The 21,254-nt window shown below is 41.5% G+C and overlaps 1 protein-coding gene across 2 annotated transcripts in view; it reads right to left on the bottom strand.

Annotated features, from left to right (window-relative positions):
- Window positions 1–1,617: 1,617 nt before the first annotated feature.
- The window catches only part of ahcyl2b (adenosylhomocysteinase like 2b), a 40,654-nt gene continuing 21,017 nt past the window's right edge, over window positions 1,618–21,254 (bottom strand). Inside the window, exons 2-17 of one of the 2 annotated variants that reach the window (XM_071501523.1) lie at window positions 16,842–16,953; window positions 12,231–12,374; window positions 11,317–11,417; window positions 11,107–11,209; window positions 10,832–10,926; window positions 10,282–10,388; window positions 9,266–9,382; window positions 9,048–9,111; window positions 8,020–8,108; window positions 7,860–7,930; window positions 6,421–6,515; window positions 5,414–5,512; window positions 4,075–4,143; window positions 3,847–3,925; window positions 3,011–3,131; window positions 1,618–2,181 (exon numbers count right to left, since the gene is read on the bottom strand). In XM_071501523.1, the coding sequence (XP_071357624.1) occupies window positions 2,175–2,181; window positions 3,011–3,131; window positions 3,847–3,925; window positions 4,075–4,143; window positions 5,414–5,512; window positions 6,421–6,515; window positions 7,860–7,930; window positions 8,020–8,108; window positions 9,048–9,111; window positions 9,266–9,382; window positions 10,282–10,388; window positions 10,832–10,926; window positions 11,107–11,209; window positions 11,317–11,417; window positions 12,231–12,374; window positions 16,842–16,953 (1,473 nt within the window). In that variant the 3' untranslated portion in view covers window positions 1,618–2,174. The remainder of the gene's footprint in view (window positions 2,182–3,010; window positions 3,132–3,846; window positions 3,926–4,074; window positions 4,144–5,413; window positions 5,513–6,420; window positions 6,516–7,859; window positions 7,931–8,019; window positions 8,109–9,047; window positions 9,112–9,265; window positions 9,383–10,281; window positions 10,389–10,831; window positions 10,927–11,106; window positions 11,210–11,316; window positions 11,418–12,230; window positions 12,375–16,841; window positions 16,954–21,254) is intronic. The other variant, XM_071501524.1, reaches the window with a different exon arrangement.

The following is a 21,254-nucleotide window of genomic DNA, read 5'->3' as shown; positions in this document are numbered from 1 at the left end:
TAGTTTGACATTTTATGCTAAGCTAAGCTAAGTGCCTCATTCTAAATATTTTCTGCACAGCCATGACAGTGGTATCGATCTTCTCAACTCACAATAAGTAAAGCCAATAAGTGTATGTCCCAAAATGTCGAACTATTCCTGTTAAGAATTTGGTTTTGAGGATATTACTCATTATGACATGTAATGTGTAGGCATATTTGTAGGCAACAGTATTTATTTGACTAGTAAACAGCTTTCTGTGCTATTTGTGCCTGTGGATGTGAAGTTATTTCCACATACAGTAGATTTTCAGACCTGGATAATAAGCTGCTGTACATGTGTGTTTAAGCATTTGACCCCACTGTGTGAGAGCAGATCCGCCAGCGTCTCCCAGCAGGCTCACACAGACTCTGACTGGTTCAGGTGCAGCTGGGGCCGGTGGCGGCAGGGTGCACTTGGGCTGTCAGATGAAATGACTGTCAGGATTTTCTCATTTCCACCGTCAGGTCAGCTGGGGACGGCCGTGCAGCTCATTATAGTGAAAGGATCAAAGCCTTTCAGGTGTGGGGAGGGATGACATGCCAAGACTGGAGCTTTTTTTTAAAAACAGGATAAATCCCTTTACAGGCAAAGGCATGTGAATTTGCAGAGACGTTAGATGTGTTTCTTGGATGGAGAGAAAATAAAACATGGTGAAATTCAGATCCCAGATTTTGTTTTTAAGCTGAACCCCTTGACTATATCTGTGAGTACCAAAGAGTTGTGTTATGTATGGTCAGTACAGTAAATCTAGACAGCACCATACTTTTCAGAGAGGACCTGATTGAAGAAATCTGCCTTAGTACCGGACTGGCAACAACTTGCTGCACATTTGGTATCTCTGTAATTATTTTCTGTCACAGTATTAAAAATGATGCTTTAAGTTAGGTTAAATTTATTACACTTATCATTAGAACATTTAATTGCTTATCTTTATGACATATGTTGATTTTTTTCCCAAAAGTTATGATATTAGATGGTAGAGGAGAGAAAAAGATAGAAAAATCTTAGTTTCTATATAAATATCTAAATATACAGTATACCCCTTGTAATGATCTGACAACCTGCCATGCTTCTAATACAGTATGGTCATTCTTGGTAAAGGAAAACACAAACTGAGAAGGTCAACTCTCACTAGCCTGAAATACTTTTCATGACTTCAACACTGGCGTCGTGTCAGCAGCTGGAAGCTGAGAGAGAAGCAGCTAATGAGATGGTTTCACTGTGGGTTTGAGTGACAGGTGGGAAGAACCGGCCACCATCCAGTCATACTTTAAAAAAAAAAAAAAAAAGTTACGACAAACTACAGGCTGATCCAAAGGGACAGAACGCGTAATAAAAAAATGTTTAAAAACAGACACAACAGTGAATCTCAATGAAACGATCAAATAAAAGACGTGATATGATTGGACCCTGAGATCCCTCCTAACCCCCTCCCTCCTCTATTAGGTCTAACCCCGCCCTCGTGAATATTACACAAGAGAAAACAAAAACATGATCACAAGTAGAAAAGAAAGGAGGACAACAAAAAAAAAAAAAAAAAAAAAGGACAGGAAAAAAAGTGTCCCTCACTAAATCTTCAAAGGTCATCTTCATTCACACAGATTTTTTTTTTTTAAATCAAGTTTTTTTTTTTTTTTTTTTTATATAGTATATATCTTTTTTAGCGTCAATAATTTCATCTTTAATAGTTAAACAATAAAAGATCTGACAATGGAAAGGGAGGATGGAGGGTTTACATACAACTCGACACACAAGTGAGCGTCTAAGGAGAACGAGATAATGGGTGGTGAGCGTGATGACGAGCGGGAGGGAAGTGAAACATCTCCCAGGAGGAGACGCAGGGGGAGCTAGCTAGTGGCGGATGGTAGGAGCAGCTCCACACAGTTAGTTAATGTTATTATTATTGTTGTTGTCAAGCGTGAATAAATAAAACCACTGCCATATGCGCACGGAAATCCACCCAACCACCTTATCCCCCGTCAGGGCTCGTTCAGAGCTCCTCCCTCTCACCCCAACCCCCGGCCCCCTTCCCGAATATAAAGCAGGTGTGTTGACTTTTCTGTCCTCCGTTCTCTCCTCCTCATCCTCCCTCTGTGAGTCTGTGCGATTCATTGAGTATTGGTATTTGGTCAAAGTCCAACCCCAACACTGGTTTAATACCTTAAAGAGAGAGAAAGACAGACAGACAGACAGACAGACAGAGAGAGAGCGAGAGAGAGAGAGAGAGAGAGGTTTCAGTCAGTGTGTCTGGACTAAGATTTGTACCGTTTGGGTGAAGAGTTCAGTTCTGCACCACTGAACCACAAAACCAAACGATATCTCAGTTCATTTCAACATGATCTTACTGCAACATTATCCAAAAGAGAGATCATCTTTCGTTACTGGAACCCAGTTCCACAAAAAAGACTGTCGGTGCATTCTGGGTTCTGACTGAACCTGTGTGATGGTCTTTAACCCGACAATGAACTGGCAGCTAAGAGATCTGGCATCTTGCTAAGTGTCACTTGACTCCAGCTAATTGATGTTAAACCCTGTGAGTAACTGGATTAAAGCCAAAGTGACACTGGACAGTGTGTTTAAAGTCTAAAAAGACAGACAAACAGAGTGGTGACTGTTCTGATGATCTCGCTGTTTGCATCCTGTCTATTACAGGAGTGGAATCTCTTGTTCATTCATTCATTTCATTATAAAAACAATCACCTCGAATCACAATGTCTGCAGATTTCAGCTGAATCTTGGTTACTTACTAATGTTGGAGACCGGACTACAGCTGAAATGATTAGTTGACTAAATGAGCAACAGCAAAATAGCAGGTGATTCGTTGTTTGAGTCATGTTTTAAACAAAAATAGCCAGCTGCTCCTGTGACTGTCTGCAGATTATCATATCATTCTCTATGATAGTAAAGTGAATGTCTTTTGGATTGATGCATGAGGTTAACATTTTTACAGGCCAAATGGTTGATTGACAATGAAAAGAAGTTTTCATACCTATAGTAGTTTGGCTTAAAGGGCCCGTTCTTGTTCAAGCCCAGGTACTTGGCCTGCTCGTCAGTCAGCTCTGTCAGATGTGCATCAAACGTAGGCAGATGTAGGCTGGCCACATACTCATCTGGAGGGCAGGAGAGAGGAAGAACATGTTAACATTCCCCAGGAGTCTGTGGCTGATTAAGCATTCAAATGAGACCTCCCTGCAAAGTTGCAGGGAGGCTCTGGGATTTACCATCTCTCCATCTCCTCTGCAGTGACTACTCTCTTCTATCCTCATCTCTCTGCTCCCTTCTCCTCATCTCATTCCTTCCTTCTTTCTCTCCATCATCTTTCTGTCAGTGTGTGCTGCAGTCACTGGCAGGGTGACCTACATTTTGTCTGTTTGTCTTTATGATGTATGTGTGCTGCTCTAGCACACTGAGGGAAAGCTAAGAAATGTGACGGGCCAGTGCTGCAGACATGCTATGGGCTGTGCGCGCACACACACACACACACACACACACACACAGGACTCATTCTGCTCTGACTGATTTGCTATCCAGGGAGAAGACTCTGGGCTGAACAGATGAGACTGACTGTGTTGTCTATAGAGATAAATGTAAAATGCCTGCTGGCTCTCTGCTGGGGCAAAAACAAACTCCCTGTAATCACTTCCTTGGTGGTTTGGTGGCTACTTAGGAACCAAACAAGCTTACTGTTCATCTCCCTGGCCGGACAGCTCACTGCATTTATGTTATCTGATAGGGATTCATACTTCTACATGGTGTATTTTTGTACTGTTGTAGTATAAGTTGTCTTCCCTCAAGCTTTATGTCTTTAACTAAAATAAATCTTACCCATCTTCTTGGGCAGCAGGTAAACGTCCTGCTTGTATCGTCCCTCTGGGGCATTGTACAGCTCTATCAGAGCCAGAGCCTGGGCAGAAACACACACAAGTGTTACTCACACACACACACACACACACACACACACACACACAAATAAATGAGACAGACATAAAATACAAAACAACTGCAGTCATGCACAAGAATATAAATAAGAGAGAAACTGATGCTCCGGTTTACCTGGGTGGTGGCGGTGATGGAGAGCACAAAAGTGGGCACAGTGGAACAGCTGAGGTTCAGCAGACGACCCTAGAGGAAGAAAAGGCAAAACAAGGTTGGAGCGTGGGAGGCAAGAAACACCCACGGGTGTTTAACCTTGTGTCAGGATGTGAAATCTGACATGATGATAATACAAGGAAAAAGGGATGAATCAACTTATCTGACAGGAAAACTGACATCAAACCAACAAACAGAGGTTTTGCAGAGTGACTATATGACATATGATGAATTTAAGAAATGTAAAATCTTACACCTGACCTTGACCTGTCTATTTATCCTCTACTTATCATCATCTTATGCCAACAGACATGATGATAAAAACATATTTGTTTTTCTCCACAATAGCAAACTGCTGCACTGCAGAGAGTGGATGATGTGGTAGATCCCGAGTGCTGCAGATTGTGAGGTTGTATTTATGTGAAACTAAAACTCTCTCTGGCTCAGAGGAGCAGGTTGTTTTGTTGCTGTTGCACGAGGAAAGCAGAATTAAAACAGTTTGTGAAAGCTATAATTTGTCCCATCACTCCTACTCCTCCTCCTTCTCCCTCCCATGTATCCAATTGTGGAAGAATCTTTAGTTTCTTCAGTCTCTTGTTGTGCTGTGTTGACCCTCTCTCGCTCTCTGAGCCAAGTGCAGCTCATGAGTTTGTATAAATAAAAGTGTGAGTGTGTAGTATTACATTGTGTAGCAAAGTTATGAAACAAAGAGGAATGAAAACAAAGCTCCTCGGTTGACAGATCTACTATTCAAAAATTGAAGTACTTTTTAAACTTTAATGAAAACCACCTATTCTTGACTTTTGTTTCTCTCAGATTTATAAATGATGACGTATTTTTGGAACAAAACTCTATTTTGGATCAGAGTATGATCTGGAGGGAGGTGAGGGTGGGGGAGCAGATCCACTGATGTGGTTGAAACCTGCTGCAGATCAAACAGTGGCAGAGACGCAGACAGAGACAGGCCGGCAGGTTGTCACACTGGTCGTGTCAGACTGCTCTCATTCTGTCACCGCTTGTAACACACACACACGCGCACACACGCACCTCTCTACCATGTGTGTATGCAGAAGTGTATATCTCTATGCCCTCACATTTTCTCCACCGTAATTTGTTGACTAGATTTGAGGAATTATTTTAATGGAATTCAGTGAGATGTTTATTAATGAGAGGGTTTGACTCAGTCTCTCAACAACAGTCTCAACTTGGAATTTAAAGTTGCTCCATTGATTTGCTCTTTCAGAGTCCTCTGGGTAAGTGTGTGTGTGTGTGTGTGTGTGTGTGTGTGTGTTTGTGTGTGTACCTCAGCCAGCAGCACTATCCTCTTGCCGTCAGGCCAGATGACGTGGTCCACCTGAGAGCGCACCCTCTCCCAGGTCAGCTCAGGAGTCCGCAGGCTCGCCTACAGGTTGAGCACAACATCGTCAACAAATACTTGCTATGAGGAAGGGTTTTATTTTTCCACCTCATATCTTCTTCTTGTTTCTGTTTGGATGAACTGTCAGCCATCTTTTTTACTGAGGGCTAAAAGTTGACTAAGCATGCTCCATCTGTTCCAGGGATGAGACGAGTCACAACTTCCCCTCACGTCTGAACAACTTCCTTCACCAACCACTCATTCAGATTGCTGTCTTCCATTCCTCTGGTATTTTATTCTATTCTGAACACTTCCTCATCGTTTTCTGGTCAGAAGAACCCAGTCAGAGCGCCACAGCCCTTTTCTTTGTGTTCCTTATTATCACCAGCCCTGCATTTGTGTGATTTTGTTGTATTTTAATGCAGCACTCTGCAGAAGTTAAAAGCCTAAAACATGAACATAATTCAAGCCCCATTTGTTAGTTTACGTCACAAATAAGTTAGTATTGCAACGACATCAAGCTGCGGCATCACGACTTCCCCTAAGGTAAAATATGTTAAAACTGATTTGTGTGCCACAGTGTCCAGAGGAGGAAGAAGCTCTGCTCATCTTCATGTTGTCATGGCTTGTTAAAAGTGTTAAACTTGCCTTATTGATCAGGCCTTTCACTACAAGCCCATAACTCCAGCTAAGCTGTCAGTTACCATGACAACACTGAACAATCACTGCCCAAGGTCAGGCTTTAGAGACAGGAGGACGTTGAACATGCTGTCAATCATGTTAATGAGAGCTGCAGTGATGTTCGCTCTGTTCTGACAGTTCTTGTTCTGCTTTCATCTTGTTCTGCTTCATCCGTCTTTTTTCCTGCTGACCTCAAGTGGAGGAACTTGCCACATTATACAGTAATGTTAGTTCAACTGTTCAACTGAAATGTGCGCAGGCTGGTAACTGACCACGTCGATCTCAGTGTTGGAGTGTCCCATGTTGCAGACGATGCAGCCGTTCTTCATGCGGTCGAGGTACTCTCTTACCACCACGTTCTTATTGCCTGATGAAAGGACAGGAAAAAAGGGAATAGGAAAAATGTAGTCATGGTTGAAGCCATATTTATTGATGCCAGCAGGCAGACACCAGGAAGCCCAATCAGGCAGAAACTGTGGACTGACTCCATTCACTGTGTTTGTGTTACACCTACCTCATTGTTTCTGTGATTTGTGATGTAAAGCGGCTGCTGTAACACTGCGACTTTCCTTTGGCATTTAAAAAAATTTCTATCTCTCTGTTCCAGGCAAACTAATAGAGTCTTTATTGATTTAATTATTTCTCCTCTCACTACTTAGTCTTAGTTAATAAAGTCTGAAAATGTAATGTAGTTTAAGTGTTCCACTGTCTGCATAGTGCCCTCTTTAAGGATCTATACAGGTCTCTCTAAGGATTCAAATTAAGTCTATCTATCTATCTATCTATCTATCTATCTATCTATCTATCTATCTATCTATCTATCTATCTATCTCTAAACTTAAGGAATTCTGTGACAAACTATACTAACGACTCTTTATCTGTTTATGTATGTTTACAGTTTTGTACACTGGAATCATGCTAATGATGCAAATCCGACTTTAAGGTGTATAAAAATGTAATGCTAATGTTATTAACAGTATTAATCGACATAAAATATTATAGTCTTATCATTATGTGATTCATCTAACTCTGGGACTTCATCATTATAGTAATGATTATCACTATCTTTCTTTAAAGAGTGTTTAAAATATTTAAAATCAACTGATAACTGATTTCAGAAGTGTTATTACAGTGTATTTACTGAGGATCCAACAAGCTCTCTGAGTTTTATTTCAAAGGCTCTACTGTGTTGACCTTCATGGAGTTAACAGCACATGACCTTTTTACACTTGTCCCGTTTTAATTATTTCACCGCACTTTGTTATTTTATTGGCAACATCTTACACAAATATTACTTGTCTACCTCATCATTCTCTCATTATCTTTCCTGGTCAACTACATTTTCACCCTAAAGCCAGGCCACAGCTCCAGGCCTGCCAGCAGCGTTAGGTAATGAAGCGGAGAGACAAGTAATTCTCTGCTCCAAATCAGTGTTCAGGACAAGTCCCTGGCTGCTGAGCTGAGAGCTTGTTCTGCTGCAGACTGATGACAACGACTGAATATCTGTCCAGTCCCCCTGAACCAACACTGACAGAATAGCGCATAATGAAAGTTGGTATTCTCCCCGTTTATTAACTGCATTTATTTATGCACTGCTAAGTCCTGGATTATGTCCCAACACAAAAGCCAACAGGACAAATCCCTGCGCAGCTGCTATGAGGCAATTAGTCGGCAATCCAAAGGTTACACAAACACAGAGGCCAAACCACACCTGTGCAGGTGATGACGATGTCCACTTGTCTGATGACTTCGTTCAGCTTCACCAGCCTGAAGCCGTCCATGCTGCCATCGGGAGAGAAACAACAAAGAGCATGAGACCAATGCAATGTCCACACCAGTGAGAATAAGAAACTAAATAAGTGGAGTCTCACCAGGCCTGCAAGGCACAGATGGGGTCAATCTCTGTGACATAGACGATGGAGCCCATTGCTTTGAGGGCAGCACAGCAGCCTTTTCCAACCTGAGGAAGATGAGGGCAGGATGTTAGCACACAGTACAATAAACACACGTCGTGATCAAAGGAGACAACATATCGACATGTGACATGCTGAAACTGTCAGTGGGTAGAGAGTAGATGTCTTCATGGGTAGAAAACTAATGAACCCATGTTAGGAGGTAGATTCTGTCTGTGTCCGATCTGGTCCAAAGAATAAAACCCTTAGTAAAGCAGGATACACTGCCACTGTTTGGACTTTGATTTAAACTAATCCATCCTAACAACAAACTGATTTTATTTGTTGTGTGGTCTGAGGTTTTACATGCTTGTTTACCTGAACATTTATACATACAGACCAAGAGGAGGACAGTAACCTATGCTGCCTGGTCGTGTACAAATAATCTAAAGCCGCAGTGTTTAGTTGATTAATCAAGTGGTCGATCAACAGAATAATAATCAGCAACTATTTTGATAATCAATTCATTGTTTAAGTTGTCTCTCAACTAAAAATGCCAAACATTTCCTTGCCACAACTTCTTATTTGTTAAAATTCTCTGCACATAACAGTAAAATTAACATATTTGGAGCAATATGACAACATCATCAGACCATCAGGAAATTGTTGGATATTTTTCACTATTTTCGGACATCTTATAAACCAGCTGCCCTGAAATAATTATTTTCTAAGAGAAGATGTCAACAGTGGCCTATAGTGACCTGTTCTGTATTAATAAAGTTCAACACAATCTTCTGAATACTAACTTGCTTAATCCTTGTCCCTACACGCTTTCAAGGAAAGGAAATGACTAAATCCTCTAACCAACACCTAAATCTTTATATTGTCACAAGTGGATTTATTGTAGTTTTAATGCGAGTTCACTTTAAATACTTCAGGAGAGAGGACATGGCTCTAATATTTCAGTCTTGGTTGTGTATGAGTGTGTATGAGTGTGTGAGCCTTACCTCTCCATATCCACACACCACTACCTGTTTGCCTCCAAACATGACATCAGTGGTTCTCTTCAGGCTAAGAACACAAACACAATCATTTCACTGGCAGCCTGATATTTATTCAGACAGTGAGAACAGAGGGGGAGGTGGGCGTAGCTGCCCTGAAACAGTCAGTGGAAAAACAACAAACATGTTGAGTTATTGAGGTTAAACAGGAGGCTGTTTCATACCCATCTAGGATAGACTCTCTGCAGCAGTAGAGGTTGTCAAACTTCTGCTTGGTCACGGAGTCATTGACGTTCATGGCTGGGACACACAGCTTCCCTGCCTTGGACAGCTGGTACAACCTACACATAAAACACACACACAATAAAATGATGTAAAACTTGTGACAGAGGACATTATATATCTAATTTATTTTCTTCTGAGTTAGTGATGATAATACATTGTGATACAAATTAAGCAATCCTTAGAGAATTTTTTTTTTTCAGTTTCAAGAAAGGACTGTTTTTATCTTTTATCAGTCATATATTTAGATTTAGGTTTCAGTAATGACCGCAGCCATGCTGCAGTTGTGCAATCACGGTTAATGGTTAACATGTTCACCACTAGATGGTGATGTTACCACATCAGAAAATGTGTAAAAGTGTAAGCGCCACATTTTCACACACCATCTCATTTTACACAGCGAAAAGTGGTTGAACTTGCAAACCTCTAATATTTTAGATGTTTACAAGAGACACTGCTCAGGGACGGAACGACAAGGACGAGAATGCAGGTAAAGCTTATTTCCAAAGCACATTTAAAGCTGACCAATATGCTGTACAAAAGGATATGAACATATTAAATAAAAGAAAAAACACAAAGAGAAACATACCGAATACAAACAAATACAGAATTATAGAAATCACAACAGATAAAGGATTAGTGGGTCAAAAGGGAGGAAATCTGATTCTAACAAGAAGTGGTTCCACAATCATGGAGCAGCAACAACAAAAGCTCTGTCACCTTTTAGTTTTAGTCGTGACTGTGGCACAAATATGAGAGATTTATAAAATAAAATAGGGAGGCAGTGAAGAATGGACTGCGGTGACGTCCTCGCTCTTTTTTGAACAGGTCAACATCCTTGCAGCTGCATTTTGGACCATGTGCAGGCGAGTTAGTGAAAGTCCAAATACAGGGAGCTACAATAGTCCGGTTGTGATGTCATTCGCGTTCACTACGTAGGTTTGTTTCCAAGTCCTACCTGTGCACACCGGTGACGCTCTCCTCTACGATGCCCTTGATCTTCTTGAACATGTTGGGGTATTTTTTATAAATCCAGTGAGTCAGGTCTCCACCGTCATCCAAGATCTGACAGACAAACAGAGACAGATACAAGCAGAGTGGAAGAGGGAGAGGGAAAATGAGAAGGGATATTAGACAAGAAAAGAAAGAAGGACAGACAGAAGCTGCTTAAACTTTGAAATTGAATCTCAAACTTGTGGATAAGCTCCACAGTGAAATGACACATTTTTCTGGTGCTTTTTTTCTTCACCATAAAAAATTAAATCTGTTGCATAAAAATATTTATATCTGAATGTCTAAGAAATGTCATGGCTCTTAAAATAAAAGCACCATTTTTAAACATTAATCTCAGTCATATGCTGCGCCTGATCCTTCCTGTACCTCTACCCACAGGTGACCAACCATCATGTAAAATCCAGTTATCAGGTAAAAATAGCAGATGAATGAGGACTGTAGGATGGGGAAGAAAAAAGCTTAAGTAGGCTGTATTTAGAATGTAGGTGTGCTACCATGTTGGGTTGCCAGCCTTCCACATTGACACAGCGATCGATGCACCACCAGAAGTCGTCCTCTGACTCACCCTTCCATGCAAATACGCTGAAACCTAGTGAGAGAGACAAAAGAAATTTCATGTAGAGAAGCTGGTGGAAGAGAGAGAGGGAGTTTGAATATTTTAAAGACAGGAGCGAGAGCGAGAGCGAGAGAGAGAGAGAGAGAGAGAGAAAGAGAAAGAGAGAGAGAGAAAGGGCAGGTGTCACACACAGGAACCTCCCAAGAGTCTCACCTCCCTCCGCCAGAGCAGCTGCCACTTCATTCTGGGTGGAGTAGATGTTGCAGGCGGCCCATCTGCACTGGGCCCCCAAAGCTGACAGGGTCTCCATCAGCACCTGAGGAAAGAGAAGAGAGGGGAGGGTCAAGTTGGACTTTTTGTTGCAGCTGCTGATGTGACACTGTGTTAACACTGTTTAGGCTGTGGAGGAGTGTGTGTACTCACAGCAGTCTGGGCGGTGATGTGGGTGCAGCCCACCACCTTGGCACCGGCAAGGGGTTTCTCCCCCTGGGCTCGCTTCCTCAGGGCCATCAGAGCTGGCATCTCTGAAGGAGGAGAAGGAGACACAAGCACACACATAAGTGGATACAGGAATCAGCTGCTGGGAAGGAATTCCCATCACTTAATCCTTCTCATACTTCATCGTTAATCCATGGATTTATCCAGCTGAAGGAGTCACTGATGCTAAGGATATATGCTCTGTGTGTGTGTGTGTGTGTGTGTGTGTGTGTGTGTGTGTGTGTGTGTGTGTGTGTGTGTGTGTGTGTGTGTGTGTGTGTGTGTGTGTCTGTGTAGCCTGCAGGGTTCAGCTGAGGCCCCTCTGTATGTTCTGTGAAGTAATTAGGCAAAGTTGTGAATAAAGTGTCGGGTTTGAAATGGTGCTCTCACTTGTGGTGGCAGGGCACATATGGCCACCCAGCAGTGTAGAGAGCAGCCCCCCCCCCACTCCCACACACACACACACACACACACACACACACAGTAAAAACACACTATGAGCATAGCATGCACTCATGCATGTGTTACTGTACTTGTTGTGGCACCAGTGGAAATGTGACAATTTGGAAAATGAAGTTGAAATATTGCAAACAATGTTTATAGCTGGTGCAACAATAGAAGGAAAATGCAGCTAAGTGCAAAGGAAATGGATAAAACATGATGTATAAAAAACATGTGAATGGAAGTGTCCCCTCTACTGCAGAGACAAAGATTTAGATTGCAACATTAAATCTCATTAAACATCTCCAATATTTACGTCATCTCGTTTCACCCTCTTGGAAATTTGCATCAGCCCCCTGAACCTCTGACCCTTATGTTTCTTCTTTTCAAAGCGAGCAGTGACGGGTCCTCTGCTTTACCTTGCTCAGCAATCTCGATCTCTCTGCGACCGAAGTCGGCCTGTTTGATGTTTTTGATGCAGAAGTCTCCGTTGCCCTTGGAGTTCTTCTGCTGTTTGTCCCGAGGAGACGTCTCATCGTCAGAGCTGTCCGTGTATGACGCCGCTAAAAAAAAATAAAAATCACACAGAGACAGAGAGACTGTGAGTACGTCCCACACACATAAAAAAGAACAACATTACCCTATTGATCCTGTTGCTATATGAGTAACTGTGTATTTTTTTTAAGGCTGCAACTAATGTATATTTTCACTTTTCTTCATTTTCATTGATTTTTAAAAATTTTTTCATTGATTTTGACTATAACATGTCACAAAAAAAAACCAACAACAAAAAAGAAAAAAACTAAATCCCCACAGCCCAAGTTGACGCCTTTTTGTCAGTCCAACTCCAAAACCCAAAAATATTCAGTTTATTGTCATGTGTAAGAAAAGAAAGCCTCCAATCCCCACATCTGAGAGGCTGGAGCCAGCAGATATTTAACATTTTCTTCAAAACATATGACTAAAATGATTATTTGACAATTAAAAAAGTTGCTGACTAATTTTCTGTTGATCAAATAATCTATTAATCAGCTAATCACTGCAGCTCTAATGTTTTTATAAACATGATTTAAACAGGATTTTGTTTTTCACTGGATTCTTTCATCCAGAGCTTCCAGGTTTCAAAGTGCAGAACAAACACAATGTTCCTTTGGTTTCTACATTGTGAACAAAGCCTGTACTTTTCCCAACCCTGCAATTTGACTTTGGTAGGCCACAGATTCTGCACAGCACCGAGCTCAATTGACTATAAAGCTTCCTCTTCCTCTAGCAGAGAAACCGATTCCAGTGTAGGAGCACAACACAAAGTAAACACAGACCGAATGTGTTTAAGCACTCAAACAAAATAAAAAAATAAAAAAAAAGAAGAAACGTGTCATAGTATCAGTGTCAGTGCCCCACTGAGATATAAACAGTAGTGCCCACAGCAGCACACTCAGTGAGGACACGTCTCAGTGTCTGTGTGCTTGCTACACAGGTGCAGTCCCTCTTGTACATGATGCCAGTATCACTCCTACAAACCCTTTCAAAGTGAACCTGGACCAGCACCAGATAAGACTGGGTGCCTTGCCAGCACTGTAACAAAACTGAAGTTGAGGAACATGCTGTACTGTGCCAGGAGGGGAAAAGCTTAAAAAAAAAAAAAAAAGTAAGGTAATAATCCGTGACTTTACTGTTAGGAAAAATCTTCTTTTCAAACCTGCCATCCACACTGACAGGAGCAGAGGCTGGGGGATAATGTGAGCTGAGGAGATATTAGGGGTCATGTGGGCAGACGCTCTGATACTTGCGGAGGATTTTGGGACGGAGCCAAAGATGGTGTGCAGGTAATGGAAAAGCCCTCTACAGAAAATTTACAACTTACAAAATTAAAACCACAGGGATTTATTATCTTTTTCAACCACAGATGGGTTTTATATGACTCTGAAAGATAAATTATAATTAACCGAGACACTGATTTCAATGTAGTATTTTGTCTCAGTTTGATACTTTAAAAGGCTTATTACGGCTACAATTGAAACATCATGTGAAATTACAGTGTCTAACTACATAAAGTGTTTTTTTTATATAAGGGAAACATTAATATCTAAACTTCAACAGAATCGATACCAGAGTGGTCTTGGAAAAAGTGTGTTCTCGGGACTGTGGGAACCATCAGAGAAATAAGAAGCACTCTGGTGAGGGAATTAAGGGAGAAGACAGAGAGTCGGTGGAGAGGGATGAGGAAAAAAAAAAAAAAAAAAGAAAAAAAAAAAGAGCATAAAAGCATAAATTGGAGAGTTCAAAAGGTGGAGACAGTAGAGTTTCAAAAGTGCTGGAAAATAATCTTAATATTGGCAGCATTGACAACACTTCACTCTACAGTGGCTGCTGTTAACGGCTCCTCATAAGAAGCCAACAGCACAGTCAAAAAACGAGCTTGTCAAACCACTGGGTGAAATAAATGCAGACTAAGTGCTCTCACCACTATCACAACATCTCGGAAAAGAAAAGTCCAGATCATTATTTTAGTAATGATGTGACAGCCTCTGGCTACAGAGGGAGGTTCTCGGGAAGCAGAGTGATTTAGTTGTGAGCTGGCAGCAGGAGTGAGGTCACTAAGAGCTGAGGTGAAAGAGGGGAGAAAAAAAAGGCAAAAAGAGAAGTGAAGAGAAAGAAGAAGAAAAGAATAAGATTCAGTGGCGGGAACTGGAAGATTTTCAACTCTCGCCTTAGAAAGGGACCAGTTTTGATCTTGGAGCTTCAAACCAAATATAGAGCTGAACTAAATCTACATATTAAACATACACGGTTCAGGCAGATTTCTCTGGGGCCAACTGAGACTGAAAGAGTTCTGTTTCCTTCAAATGTAATTATCAGTGAGGGAGCAATAGTTTAGAATATTTTTCTAAAAAAAGAAGAGACAGTGACACTTTCTTCTGTCACTGAAGTTACATTATAGTTCAGGCCTTCGCTGATGCCCTTTTTCTAAGAGGCATGTAAACAGCTGAGGGCCAAGTGTCTTAATTTATTAAACAAAACAAGATTTCTTTTGGCAGATTTTTCTTCCTGAAGGAAACACAAGGTCCTTTTCTCAGCTGACCCTGATTGGTGTCGCTTGCCTACAAAAACATGTAGCTGCCTGCAAATGTGCCGGTGGGAAGTCACAGGACCCAAGTGTTTCATCTCTTCTCAGTACTGACGTTTTTTTTTTTTTGTTTTTTTTTTAAAGCACCCTTGACCTGAGGGGCCCATCACAGCCATCCACTAATACTGACTGAAAGTCCATTTGTCCATCTGCCATCCATCTGTCCATCCATCACACTCTGCCACTAGTCGTGACGCCGTCCAAGCAGTATCATGCACAGATTAATTCATCATGTTAATGGTGTCAGTGGAGGAACTATGCCCTGTGGATGACCCTGATGCACAGCAGGAAGGCAGAGTCCCCAAAAAACCAAGAGGCTTAGGCAGCACATAGACTGTGCTGCTTTTAGAGAGGTGGCGAGAAGAAGGGAGGGTAACAGGTTAAGAGGAGAGCAGGGGAGGACAGGATTATTCATATCAGATTGTGCTCTTGCATCTTGATGCTTTCCGCCCATTTCTCAATAACAAAGCCAGAACTTTTCTCTGGTCTTTGCCTTGTGTTAAAGGAGTCGTTTGATGTTTGCTTATTCACTTTCCTGTAGTGAGTGGAGACTCCACTCTGCACTGTGAACCAGGAAAAGTTTACAGTTTGTCTTAAAACAATAAATAGGTTTTTTCTTGCTGTTATTATTCTTTCTGTTTATGCCAGCCATTAAAGGACCCCTTCCTAATGTGCTCTCAATGTAAGTGATGTTGAAGCCTCGTATTAGCCTCAGATATTTTGGTTGAAAATAAGGACTGTGGATTTTGTCCCTAAAAACTTGAAAGCGCATTAGGAAGGGACCCTTCAATGGCCTGAATAAACAGGAGGGATGATTACACCAAGAAAAACCTGTTCTAATGTCCATGTCCATGATATTTAACGGTTGTTTTAAAGCAGACTTGAAAACTTCTGAGCATTTCCATTGAGCAAACAGGCCTTAAAAGGTGACTGTAGTCAGATTTTGTTACCATTTGACAGTACCAGGCCGTTTCCCCTGCTATCAGTATATAAGCTAACCATCTCCTGGCTGTAGCTTTATATTTAACCAACATGCATGAGACTGGTTCAGTCTAACTCTGAAAGAAATCAATACCTTTCAGGCAGTGCTGTAGGTTGCCTTGAGCTGCTTATACTGACCATCACTCTGGTGATTAACACATTTGAGCAGGTTCTCTTAGAGACACGTTGGTCAAATGAATGCTCACCGTTTTTCTGTGCGAGCAACAGATGCTCTCGAATATCACTTGGCTGGTAAATCTGTTTTCTTACCACTAGATAAAGCAAAACAACTTCTAAGTTGTCAGTTTCCCTCCTCCACCTCTATCACTATTTCTGCAGGCACTGACGCTAGTTACTCCTACACTCACTTTCCTTCACTTACCACTTAACAAACTTCAGCCTACATGCAAACATACATTGCACACAAACTATATTCATGTCCATAACCCAAAAAGACAGTTTCCTAGCAGAACTCTTTTTTTCATTCATCTTTCCCTTCTTTCTTCTTTCTCACCACTACAGTCATGAATGGGAATTGGGCTCTCCAGTGCTATTCAGTTTCAATCACATCCAATACTTCCCAGCTCTCCCCTTTCCAGCAGACCACCAGCAGCTAATCCTCTAACACAGAGCCCACAGTTTCACATGAACCGCAGTGTCAGGGTGTGACAAGCGGGAGCCAGAGAGATAGAGGTGGTTAGTGAGGAGACAGACGAGGTCAGCCAACTGTTCGTCCCACTGGAACACTTTCTATATCTTTAGTGTCGTAAAGAGAAAAAAAAAATGGAATGGAAACATGTCCTTTCCACTAGTGGCATGACTGATAAGTAGCAGGCTATAGGGATTGAGCAATAGGAAGAGTGTGTGTGTGTGTGTGTGTGTGTGTGTGTGTGTGTGTGTGTGTGTGTGTGTGTCTGTTTACCTGAGCTGTAGCTGTCTGTGGAGGACTGGGAGATGGAGCGGGAGAGAGAGCGCCTGCCGATCTTGGAGGGACGCTTGTTGAATTCCTGTTTCTGGTCAGCAAACTGGATCTGCTTACATAGACAGGGAGAGAGCGGGGAGGGGGATCAGAACTCCATTCAGATTTGAACAACTTCTGCTTCATTCTAACTTCTGCTTCTTTTAGTGAATTTTCAAGTTGGGCCCAATAAGGTGCCACTTGACCACCTGGCTACAGTTTGTATGAAGCACACATTATGTGGTAAATGACACTTGAAACTCAACGGCCAACCGTCAAAATCAAAACTTTATCTTCAATCTCTTCTCGTCAGGTCATTCCGTCTCCGTCTTCCGACTTCTCAAAGATAAAAGGGAGACAATGAGGCTATTATCAAGCAGCCACAAGGCCACACGAGGTACAACAGTTCATCCTGCTTCTGTGAAGTGGGTGGGAGGTGTCTGGCTATTTGCTGAAGTCAGGACACTGAACTGACCATGATTCGATCACTCTGTTAGTCTTTCCACTATTACATCAGAGTCAATAGCCTGGTGCATCATAATCCATGTACTGATTATATTGCAGAGTATGAATGGATGACTTATTCTTGCAATAAAACCTTGCAACGAGAACAAACCATGCTAGTGGGGGTGTGTGCATTCAAGCATGAAAACAAGAAGTTTGTGAGGCTTTTTTTTTTTTTCTTCGTTTGCCCAAGAACAGAAAAGTTGTTGAATAACATCCACGAATCAGATAATCATTCTGTCACAATACGACTTAAAAAGTGAGAGATTCTGCCAAAGCCACAGTCTGACGGAGGTGGCGAAATACTTTAAAGATTTGATTTGAAAGCAGCCAAACGAGTCGCTCCTCATTCAAAAAGGCCGTCCTTGGGCTCACACACAAGCAAATGTTTTCAGGTTTTTATCAAAGAGAAATGACAAAACAACTCTGACATTCAGACACATCCTCTGTGGGTGCATGTGTATGCACGTCAAATACCAAGAGGTTGTGTTGTGTGTGTGTGTGTGCGTGTGTTTTCATTCACTCTTTCATTCTCACAATGTGTAAGACACAGGGTAAATGACACAGAGCAGAGCTGCTGTCCAGTCAAAAAGAGGACTGAGTCATCATAACCAGAGAACAGCGCTGAAGAAGCTTTTCTCAGCTCTGCATCTTGTGTTTTCTCACAGTTCTCTCCAAATAAACATGCAGACGTCCACCGTGACATATTACAGCTCTTGGAGATCAACCATATTACACAGAAACAAGCAAGGCAACAGCTTCCTGATATCCAATGCAAACACATTTACCATTAGCTTTCTTTGACTCCTAATATCAGGTGACTGCTGGCTGTCGAGATCTCAACCTCCAGGTGCTGATGTCAGAGCATCAGCCTCCTACAACCTGCTGTAAAGCCACATTAATCCGCCCCGTCCTTTCTCCTTACCTTTTTCACACAGGGCTCACTGCCTTCCCCATCCTTTTTCTTCTTCAGCATTGCCACATGTGTGTGTGTGTGTGTGTGTGTGTGTATATGCGTGTGTGTCTGTGTGTGTGTGTGTTGGAGTGTGTGATTCGAGGCCTTGTGCACAGAGGGGACCTCGTCTTTCAAGGTCTGATTATTTCATAGGCTACACCTCTTCTCCTTCTGCCTCCTTTTGGCCTCCGCTTTTCTTGCAATCCAGCCCAAACTGGTCTGACCATGCGCCGGCAAACACAATGCAATGAATTGTTTCCCCTTTCTTTCTTTCTTTTTTTTTTTTTACCCTCCCTCTCTCTGCTACCTCTGTATTCTTGTTTAATTGTTGATTGTTCAACAGATTGGGGTCCCTGAATTGCTGGTATCGAAACCAAAGCTAAGCTTTACCCCAGCTGACCCCAGATGGTTATGAAGTGTAGCATTAGCTGTGATTATTGAAAAGGTAATGGAAATTCTTTAAGTTTATTTATCATTTGGAAAAACAAACATGTCTATTAATAAGGAAAAGCTACGATGGAAAGATCAGTACTGAAATTGAAAATATAAGATGATCCACAGCCCTTCAGAGGATGCATGGAGGTCCTGAAGATGTCTGAATATGTTGCTCGTAAACTAGGGTGGGGCTCTATGGAGTTATTAAAATATAGCCCAAACTGGAGCACAAAAGAGCAACTTCTTATCTAAATGACTTTCTATCCAAAAGCCAAAGGGTCCAAGGATTAAAATAAATAAATAAACACACCGAAAACACTTACTGAATCAAGTATATACAAATACAAAAGGGAGTGGTAAACCTAAAAAACCCCTCAAAAACAAAAAAAGTAAGGAAATAAATAACATAATAACATAAATAAATAAAATAAACCCACAAATTCATGTTTCTTAAAGCTGATGCTCCTTTGACGAGCGGTTTCTAAACAAACTATGAAGAAGTCATTTATCATTTAGGAGGGCAGCTGATGGTGCAAATAACCACGACCCCTAAAACAGGCTGTAATAGGTCTACTGGTCTCTTCGGGCTTATGGGATGGAGGTTAGATGACGGGCTTTAGGAGCTCAGAGTTGCACTAAAGGATTGAGGGTCATTTTGGGAGCTCAGGAGGAGGGGATCGAGGGGCTTACGAGATGTTTTTTGGGACAAGATTACCACAGGGTAGCTCAGGCCTCAGAACAGGGGGTCCTGCCAGAGAGAGTGACACAGTGGTTTGTTTATTTCTGCGAGAGCAAGCGAGCCAAGGACAGAAAGGTGACCTACACTGATTTCACCCTTTAGATCTTTCTCAAAGTAAAGCTATGTATATATGATATGCTAATTTACACATATATTCTCATGAAAACAAGGGTTATGAAAAACAGATTCTCCAGGATTATCATCGTCACATATTATTAGAGCCTACATGAGCAGGGATGCAGGTTCACATATTAACCATCTTTTTCTTCTATTAACCAAATGTTCTTTTAGAAATCTGTATTTCAACTTGCTGTAATGAGACTTCACGATTACATTTAAGGCAGAGAATGAGCTGTTGCCCTTATCCACAGTTGCTTACAATAACCCGCCAGCCAAATGCTGATCAGCTGTTCCTGCAGCTTACTACCCTGCACCGAGCTGTATTTATGAATGAAGCCTGTGGTGCTATCAGTGGTCACATTCTGATATGATTTTTTAAAATTACTACATGTGCATTAATCAAAACCTGGATGACCAAAGTTAACACAACAAACACGACTTCATAGTAACCCGACCTGACCGAGGCTCAGAGAGACTCACTGCTGTAGATCTTATGTAAGAGAGGCACTGAGAACAGCTAATGGAGACGACAACACTCTGCTCCTGTGCTAGTAGATTAGAGAGCTACCTAATAGGTTTGCATGACTCAGCATCACATAAAAAGGTCATTTTCCAAAACACTGGCAAGTGGCTATTTTGGAAAAATCATTATGTGGAGTTCATTCAATCTGTTTAAAATGTAGCGGGCGGCTCTACGGTAATGTCATCATGTCCACCAAGAACCTCTTGATATTTACAGCATAACATTATCTCTGAGTTTAAGATGAAAACAAAAGGCAAAAAAAAAAAAAAAAAAAAATCCAGTGGGCTGAACACATGAATGTCAGCTGCTCATTGTTCTGTCAAACTTTTCCTCTTCAACAGTCTCTTTGCTGTGACTGTCGCTCTTTTCACCTGTGACATTTATGATCTAACACCTTGTCTCCATCTCTCTGAGCGAGCAGTGCACACCTTTACATTATGGATGGTGACTGATTGGGAGGCTAATGACATGTAAATAATAAATGTTAACTCAATACTGGGACACATGGGAGCTCACCCAGGACTCCCACCTTCAACGTGTGTGTGTGTGTGTTTGATGGGATTACATTCTGAATAAATTTTTTATTTTTTTTAAATACAGTAGTACAGTAGTGAGGCTCCAGCAGCAACACCACAGCACAGAGGATATGTGGGATAGTGGGAGTGAAGCCAGGTGTAGGCAGTCACTGTGAGGTGCACTGTGTTAGTTAGCAAGGATATCTTTGATAGCATGTTCACACTTGTTTTTACGATATTAGCCCCTGCAGATGCACGCACACAACACTGATAATAGCTCCTGGTGTTGCTAAGCAACTATTACAAAGCAGTTTCAAGTAACTAACACACAAGTGCTAAAAACCAAAAACTAATTAAAAAACACAGGCTAAACATCTAACAAATTTATATTTAGGTGAAAAAGTTGCAAGCTAAATGTTTAAAAAGGAAATGTGTGACATGTTCAGCACTTGGTCCAGAAAGGACCAGTTATATAAAAACAGAAGTTTAATAAGTGTGACATGTAATGTCTTTCAATAACTTTCAATAACAATGGGACTGTAGTCGTTGATAATATAAGTGGGCCGTTTCATTTCAGTAAGGATCA

Source organism: Trachinotus anak, unplaced genomic scaffold (assembly GCF_046630095.1).
Source record: "Trachinotus anak isolate AG129_WGS33_773 ecotype Australia unplaced genomic scaffold, CSIRO_AGI_Tana_v1 ptg000018l, whole genome shotgun sequence".
NCBI classification, from domain to species: domain Eukaryota; kingdom Metazoa; phylum Chordata; class Actinopteri; order Carangiformes; family Carangidae; genus Trachinotus; species Trachinotus anak.
The sequence above is the reverse complement of the archived record's forward strand: the minus strand, read 5'-3'. Positions and strand labels throughout refer to the sequence as shown.